The sequence below is a fragment of the Lynx rufus genome, unplaced genomic scaffold (genome assembly GCF_022079265.1).
Source record: "Lynx rufus isolate CCGP_SWC_20201006 ecotype Redwood Valley unplaced genomic scaffold, mLynRuf1.p SCAF_2, whole genome shotgun sequence".
NCBI classification, from domain to species: Eukaryota; Metazoa; Chordata; class Mammalia; order Carnivora; family Felidae; genus Lynx; species Lynx rufus.
This window is the reverse complement of record NW_025814834.1, coordinates 101,776,749-101,785,339: the sequence shown is the minus strand read 5'-3', so window position 1 is coordinate 101,785,339 and position 8,591 is coordinate 101,776,749. Positions and strand designations below refer to the sequence as shown.

At 46.2% G+C, this 8,591-nt stretch overlaps 1 protein-coding gene across 1 annotated transcript in view; it reads left to right on the top strand.

Moving 5' to 3' along the window:
• Positions 1-4,827: 4,827 nt before the first annotated feature.
• CCDC93 (coiled-coil domain containing 93) overlaps positions 4,828-8,591 on the top strand; it is a 92,928-nt gene continuing 89,164 nt past the window's right edge. Inside the window, exon 1 of the mRNA XM_047082888.1 lies at positions 4,828-4,970. Coding sequence (XP_046938844.1) covers positions 4,929-4,970 — 42 coding nt within the window. The 5' untranslated portion in view covers positions 4,828-4,928. The remainder of the gene's footprint in view (positions 4,971-8,591) is intronic.

The window sequence follows — 8,591 nt, the reverse complement described above, 5'->3', positions numbered from 1 at the left end:
CAGATCACCCTCTAGCACCTTTGTAAAAACGTACTTAACAACTAAGGAGTGCTATGGCATTGATGTCCTTTAAACAGTAATTATTACTTCCACGCAAAGGTACCTCATTTTAACTTTTTAATGTGAGGCTGAGAATTTTTTTTCATGCGTTTAGGGACAATTTCTTTTAGAAATTCTCTCCTTGGGGGCACCTGGGTGGCTCAGTCGGATAAGCATCTGACTCCTGATTTTGGCTCAGGTCATGATCTCACGGTTCGTGAGATCAAGCCCTGCATCAGGCTCTGCACGGACATTGCAGAGGCTCCTTGGGATTCTCTCTCTCCCTCTCTCTCTCTCTGCCCCTCTCCTGCTCTCTGTCTCTCAAAATAAATAATTTTTATTTAAAATAAATTTTTAAAAAATTCTCTCTTCAAGTCTTTTGCTCATTTAAAAAATTTATTTTATTTTATGTTACATTATACTATTCTTTTGAAGTCAGACGCTTAACCGATTAAGCCACCCAGGTGCCCCTCTTTTGCTCATTTTTGTATTAAATTTTCCTTCCTCATTTGTAAGAACTCTTGTCACAGGTAATGAATATTTTTCCAGTTTGCCTTTTACATGTTTTATGGATTTTTTGACAGGCCAGGCCAGACATTGTTCATATTTACATAGCTTCGTCTCTCACCCCCTTCTTGCACGGCCTGCTACAGTGAATATTTTTCCCCCCCGGCAACATGATGTTACACAAAATGGGCACATTGAAACGTATCTAACCATTCCTTTTCATGGGCTACTGACATGGTTTCCAGGGTTTCCTCTCATCAGTGACACTGTCATGAAGGTCTTTGTACATAAGCCCTAAAAGTGGAAGCATCCCATCCAAGGATATTTTTTAAGTTCTTGGTACATTTTGCCAAATGACTCCTGAGACTCTACCCCCCAGGACCCACACCGCGGACCCTCACACCATAGGTGCCCACATACGAGGCTCTGCTGAAGAAGCCCTTACCAGTCAGCTTGTCTGGCAGCAAGCAAGGTGAGAGGGGTGACAGTGGGTCTTGGACTAGGGGACCCCAGATGCTCCTTCCGCCTGGAATGTTTTTCCCTGAGATCTTTCCATGGCGCCTTCTTGAGATTCAGATCTCCCTTCAAAGGGTTCCTGAGAGTCCTATCCTGACCCCCCTGTCTAGGAGAGCCTCCGACTCCAGCTACTCCCAATCACATTCATTATGCTGGGTTTTTTGTTTGTCTGTTTTGGGTGTCTTTTTGTCTTTTGCTTTTTTTTTTCCCTGAAGAGCACTTATGTAGCCAATATTAACATATTAAGTGACACGTTTCATTTCTGGTTGTAACTGCCTTGTCCGGCTCGCTGACGGCAGTGTCTCCAGCACCAGGAACTGTTCTCTGGCACGGAGAAGACTGGCTCTCAAATTGGCGGCTCACTGGGATCCCCTGTGAAATTTTAAACATTTAAACATTTTAAAAAGTCTGCCCCTCCTCAATAAAAACTGTTTGTTAAATCACTTTTCCGAGGAAATGTGAGAGATCATTTTCTACAGGAGATACAGACTATGGCAGGTGTTCTCCGGCAGGCTTATTCGTTGTTGGGTAGCTGGATCCTTGTCAAAGCCTTCTAATGTCGCTAAGGGAGTATGGTTGTGAAAATTATGGGGATTGTTGGGATCCATTAATAAAACTATCATTTGTTGGGGGAAATGAGCTAAAACTCATTCCTGTGTGTGTGTGTGTGTGTGTGTGTGTGTGTGTGTGCTGGGTTGCATCCAGACACAGAGGGGGGTTAGTTTTGTCTGCACCAGTCTTGCCTCAATATGCTAAATATAGGATGGCATGTTGTAAAAATTTTACTGCTTGAGAACAGATCAGCATACGATTAAGAATTTTCAGAGAGAACTCATTTAACTTAAAGACTCTTAGTTCATCTTAAATTTTGTGATCTACAAAGAAACAACAATAATGAAGTCACTGTTCACTACCATGCTGCATGTAAAACAATATACTCCAAGGGAAAAAATGCCAATATTCCTGTGTCTCCCCAGACCAGTTAAATCAGAATCTCTGGGGGTGGAACCCAGGAACTTTTAAAACTCTCCACATGAAATCTATTCCCGAAGCCAAGAACACACTGCCTACACTGTATGTTAGCTAACTTGACAAGTTATATTACATAAATAAATAATTTTTTTATTTTTTTAACGTTTATTTATTTTTGAGACAGAGAGAGACAGAGCATGAACGGGGAGGGGCAGAGAGAGAGGGAGACACAGAATCTGAAACAGGCTCCAGGCTCTGAGCTGTCAGCACAGAGCCCGATGCGGGGCTCGAACTCACAGACCATGAGATCATGACCTGAACCAAAGTCGGACGCTTAACCGATCAAGCCACCCAGGTGCCCCATTTTTTTTTAATTTTTTTAACCATAAATAAATAATTTAAAAAAATAAAATTCCCCACATAATTCCAATGTGCAGCCAAATTTGAGAGCCATTGACATAGAAGGAACTCAGTACTGTTTGTTGGATGGATGAATGCTTGATAGATGAATAAAAATACATTGTGAATCAGGAATTTGGGGCACTGGTCTCAGCATTGCCACTAACGTCTGTGTGACCTCAACACCCATAGTGTCACTAGATGCCTTTAAGATCCCTTCCTGTTTCAAGACTTCATGATTCTCCTTCTTGGTCACAGCAAGTGCCCAGAGTTGGAAGGGCTGGGAGAAATGAGAACAGGATGATTCAGGCTTTACAGAAAACTTCATTTAGGATAAAGGTGAGCCTAACAGAAAACTCTTTTGCTATGGCACCCTTTTACCCAAAAAAGGAAGGTATTTTGAGGTTCCTGAGAATCCTGCACTTACAAAACGTCACACAGCTCTGTACTGGATGTGCAGAAGAGAGAATGATTCCTAATCCCCAAAGATCCCACTAGAGAGACAAAATATGTGTATGGGTATCCTGAGCCAGGGGAGGGAGAGAGATACATTTACTGGAGCAAATACTCACAAAATTCCTTCTCCGACATTGTCTGTTCAAGGTCCGCTCCAAAGCTGCGCTGGGGTTCCTCTCTCAAACATGGGAAGCCCAAGCTTTCTTGACTGCTGCCATGGCTGTTTTCCTGGGATCTTTAAAAAAAAGAAAAAAAAAGGCATAATGCCAGCCCAACTCTGCTACTGTCACCCTACACAGACAGTAAAACTGGGAAAGTTAGCTGCTCATGTTTATTTAAACATTGCAAAAGCATTTCCAACAGGGAACTTGTGTGTGGCCTACCTGAGTTCTATTATTCTCCAGACCCTATTCCCTGAACTACTTTATATACAGCTATTTAGGCTTGCCTGCTATATGAGATTCTGCTACTTGTCCCTAGGCATCAGTACTTTCTAGTCATTTAACAGTGGCCACAAATTACCCATCATTCCCCTTCATCCTATACCATCTGGAGGAAGGATGATTTTTAAATTATAAAACTAAATACATTTGGTAAGTTGAGAATGGGAGGCCTAAAGACTGAGTTTCATTGGCTTCCCAATGGATAAGTGCAAGATGTCACATAACTCTAGGAGAGTTCCCATCTCAACGCCTTAATTTGCACATTCAAATTTCTCATACTTGGGGGGGGCGGGGCGTGGCACACAGCTTTGTTACAAGTATTTGCCAACTGCATTTAAGAAGGAAATGGCCCTTCTTAGGGCCTTTCAGATGGTAGTTTATTCTGTCAGGACAAACATCAAGGAAAAAGTACAAAAAGCCCACAGAATTTCTTCAAGGAAAAACATTTACTGAGTACTGTTTCTACTTTTTAAGATGTTAGGTATGCGGAGAGGAAACACACACACACACACACACACACACACACACACACACAAAACTCTTAATCTCAAGGGTCTAGTTTCACATCTCCCACTCTTCCCTCCTCCCCCAGAAGGAATGATCTCTTCTACAGCAAGTTTTCACATGTCACCTTCTTCATCCCCGATAAATAAATAAATAAATAAATAAATAAATAAATAAATACTGGAGAAGCCATCATGAAGCAAGTGCGTAAAGTGCGGAGGGGTGGGGGGGGGGCGGCTTGTGGCCCAGGAGACAACCTTTTATATAACTGCCATCTTCTGGGACACAAAAAGGGTGCATCATGTAAGTGATGTGGCAACTAAAATGACATCAAAACCGGAGTTACACTTTGAGATGACTTTTCCCCAAGGGAGACCCAGAACTGGGTATGTTGGGAGTGTAGGGATATTATCCCAAACCAGGTTTCCTGGAAAACAAGATGCACTAGCTGGAACCCTGGGAGTCAGCGGGCATGCAGAAGCCTTCCTTGGGGGCTCCGTTCCCTCGTCCGTATATATATAGCGAGAAGTTTGCCCGAGTGCGCTTAAATCAGGGGACACCCCGATTCAGCTAGTACTGGTCCGGTGTCCGGAATTCCCAAACGCATTCATGCTGGAATTCCACACGAGAATTGAGGGGGCTTCCGAAGTCCCGCTCGCGGAGCGAGCGGACAGAACCCCGATTTGGGGCATCCAACGCATGTGAAAAGCAGAGAGGGAGCCCAGTGCAAAAATTCCCCGAGATGGAGGAATCGACCCTGTAATGCACCTCGGAGAAAACTGCGGAGCCCGGCGCGAAGCACCTGCGGAACACTGGTCCCGAAGCCCGGCAGGACAGCAGCTCCAGCGCCCCCCCGCGGTTCGGCCTTGCCAGGGGTGGCCCTCACGCAGGCGCAGTCGCGATGTGCTCGCGTCCCAGTGCGCATGCTCCGCGGGGCCGCCGCGCTCCCGGCCGGCGGCGGCGGCAGCGGCGGTGGCGGCGGCAGAGGAAGTTCCCGCTTTGCCTCCACCCCGGTAGCAGCTTGGCGGTCGGGGACAGCTTCCTCCGGACGCTTTGCGGGCTCTGCTGCCGCCGCACGTCTGTCACAGGACCATGGGGTTGCCGAAGGGGCCGGAGGGCCAGGGTCTCCCGGAGGTAAGGACCCCCCTCTCCCTGACAGTCCGGGTTCGTGGGAGAGGGCCGAGCCCACCGAGCGGCCGGCTGAGTGGGCCCGGGCAGCGTTTGGGGCGCCCCGCCCCCTTCCTCAGGTGTGTCCCCGGCGGGGAGCGCTGGCCCTGTGCGCCGGGGGGCCGAGCAGGTCCCTCAGCCTGGGCAGGGGCGGGGACAAACTTCAGCCGCTCCTGGGTCCCCCGGGACGGAGGCGGTCTTTCCCAGCCCAGTACCTAGCTCCACGCAGCCCCAGGCGCCGTGGGGCTCGGGGTTCCGCCTCTCCCGCTCTCCCGGGCAGTGTGCCCCGACCCCTGGCGCTGCAGGGCTCGCCTCGAGGCCCGGGGCTGCTGCGCCCTGGAGTCACGAGACGCGCGCTGGGACCGTCCGGGCTCGGGTTGTGCAAAGGGCGGTGACCTTGTGGCGCCTGCCGCCGCCTCACGGGGCCCGCGGGGACCCCACGGCCGTCCTTACCCGCCTTGGTGTGTGCAGGGAATGCCGCCCTACCCACCCCGCGCCAGACCCGGGCAGCAGAAGTTTGGAAGCAGTGCGCGCGCTGGGCGGTGTGCGGGAGGCGACGCGCTGTCCAGTGGGGCCGTGTGGTCGGGCCGAGCGCCTGGCGGAAGCGTGGCTGCTTCTCCAGAGCATAGCGGGCACCTTGCCTTACAGAGGTGTTTGTTATTAAATACTCAGTCGCTCCTGAGGGACAGGGCAGTCAGTGGTTTCCGGATTTCCACGTTGTCTGCGATTAAAAGGAACGTGCATTTCCTTTAGGCTGCAAGTGTCATTTAGCGAGGCGGTTTGCCAGTGTCTTCTCTTCCAGCTGATTTCCTCCAAAACTAGTCTAGTTTACGAGACTCAAGAAATGAAATCCACACTGAACCTCTGTCCCCCTCCTAAGGTTCTGAAGCAGGCACTTGACAGGAGGACATCACAGCTGCCTGTGGCCAATCTTGCTTCTCTGCGTGCCCCCCCACCCACCCTACTCCCTGCCAATCCTCAGTTCTTTCATCTCATACGTACGGTACCCACTAATTGAGGGATCGCTGTTCCATGCATAAAAGCTGGGGATATAATATAGTGCTGGAAGAACAGACTTACCTGGCAGTGTGTGCTCCCAGTGGATAAATCCATTTTGTTGTAATCTTAGGAAAACCTAAGAAATGTCATGTTGTCAGAACTGTACTAGGTAAAACCTTATGTGCAAATTACATTGATGGAAGGGGGAGGGGATTTGCCAAGATGAGAACTGTATTGTGATATTTGATGTTTCTTTTTTGTTACTTCTTTATTCTAGGCTCTCATCAAGTTTTTGCCTGGTCTTTTGCTGTAGACTCCTTTCTGGTTTCTCAGGTTCTACCTTGAATCCCTCCGTTTCAGTGTCCTGCAGTACTACAAATGGGGGTCTTTCTAAAATAAAAAGCAACCTGGTCCTCTGTGTCCTTTGTTTAACCCTTCTCTGACTGCCAAGAGGCTGGGTCTGACTTGTTAGTTTTCCAGGAGCCTAAGACAGCTCTTGGCAATTAGGAGGCATACAGGGTAAATATAATCAAATTATTATCATTTAGTTCAAAGACCAGTACATATGAATATGGATAGTCTGTGTCATTAAACTGTCACTAATCCAGTTAATTCCTTAAATTCAATTTTCTAAACCTTTTACTGTAGGTTTGTGAAGGATGGGAAGATAGCTAGACTTGGGCTTGCCTTCCAGCTTACATGAACTATAGTACAGGGCAATTGAAAATTTAGTGTGCCTGGTTTAAGAGCTCACAGTCATTCATCTTTATCAGAATTTTAGTTTTTTAATGGTGAGTGTATCAACCAATCTGATGGCTTTTTACACCCTCAAAAGAGGGTATTCTTTGAGTCGCTGTGTGTTAGTCAGTGGCCCTTTTCCATATTGTTTCAGTGTTGATCTGTGAATTGAATGCGGAGTCTTAATTAACATTCTCCATTCAGTGTCTTGTGCCAGAAAGTTATTGCATAGGTTATTTCGCAAAAATGTATATACTTCTCCATTCTGGGGGTGAGTAGATAAAAGCTATGGGCCATGCATCTGCCATGGGGTTGGCCAGCAGGTTCTCGTTAGGTACAAGTTGAGGAAGGAATGACCCTCCTGGGATGAATTGTCCTCTTCTTGGAAGTGTTTTCATGATAAGTGAAGATTGAACAAATGAAGGGTTCCTGTTTTACATCCTAGAAGCTATAAGAAAATACTTCTGTCATCCCATTTTTCTTTTCTACTCCATCTTTGTAAACCATATTGCTCTTCTCTTTTCTTGGAGTCTCCCTATTTATAGATGTTGCTTAACTATCCCAGATGTTTTGCAAAGGAAGAGACTGAGTGAATAATTAATATTACTTTATTTTTGCATGTCCACTAAGAATTAGGGTAACGCTTGAATAGGCTGGGCCAGGGTGGTTTGAGATTAAGAAGTAAAACGAGCAGTGGCACGAGGCTGTCACTGTCACACCCCATATTGCAAGAGATTGTCAATCACTTTAATAATTCTTTGTTCAACTATATGTTAATATGTGAGCTCTCTCTCCTGGCAATTTGTACTTCAAAATAAACTTGAATTTCCATTATCAGTGTCATGACTATGAAAACATTTCGTTAATCCATGGCTGGCATAGGTCATGCACTTTATGTAATGATCGAGCACGTCATTCCATATTTAATTGTCCTTTGAGCCTAATGTTACTTCAGAAGAGGTGTGAACATGACTGAATAATATATGGATCCTCTCCTAATCCAGCTAATAGCCCATTTCGAAAGACAGGCTTGTACATTAACACCAGACGTTTTACTCAGAAGAGGTTGATACTTAATTGTATGAGTGGCATGAACTATAAATGAAATAGAAATGCAGAGGAGTGACCATTTCAGGCTGCATTTGTCAGGGTTGGCGTCGAATAAGAGCTGGAATTTGAAGATGGTTTCTGGGTGGTTAGAGAGTATCAGGAGAAGGGAAGGGGTGGAACAGTGAAGAAATGGGAATGAGCCATGCTTGAGCTTGGCCAGAGCCATGACTGGATTGTTTTGGAGGGAGGTAAAGGATGAAGCTAAAACTATAGGTTGCAGCCAAAGATCTGAATAGCCAACCAGGAACTTTGGAGTTTATCTTACAGACAGTGTGTGATGCATTAATGATAAGGGCTGGGGGATGAGCTAAGAAGGGATGATGTGAAAGCTGTGATTTAGGAAGGAGTGAGGAAAACAGATTAAGAGCAGAAAGATTGAGATAGTTGAGGCAGCTGCAGTAGTCCTGGCATGAAGTGTAAATAAAAGGGAGGGGAGGATGGCTGTGACACGCAGGGTAAAGGAAGGTTGCACAGACATTGTTGGGTGAGGGAGGAGTCAGAGGTGGGTGCCAGAATTTGAACCAGCTATACGTTGCTCATGTTTTATGTAGAGAAGTGGTTTTTTATGTTCCGCAGTCATGGAAGAGAGGGAAGGTACAGTTCATAGAAGTAGATGGAGGCAGTACTACTAGAATATTTAGATGCTTTTTAGTTGTAGGTCAACACCTAGGAGTGAAAGTAGGCTATAATTTAAAAAATTTAAATCAGTTCCCTATTTAAATATATTAGGTGAATTTATTA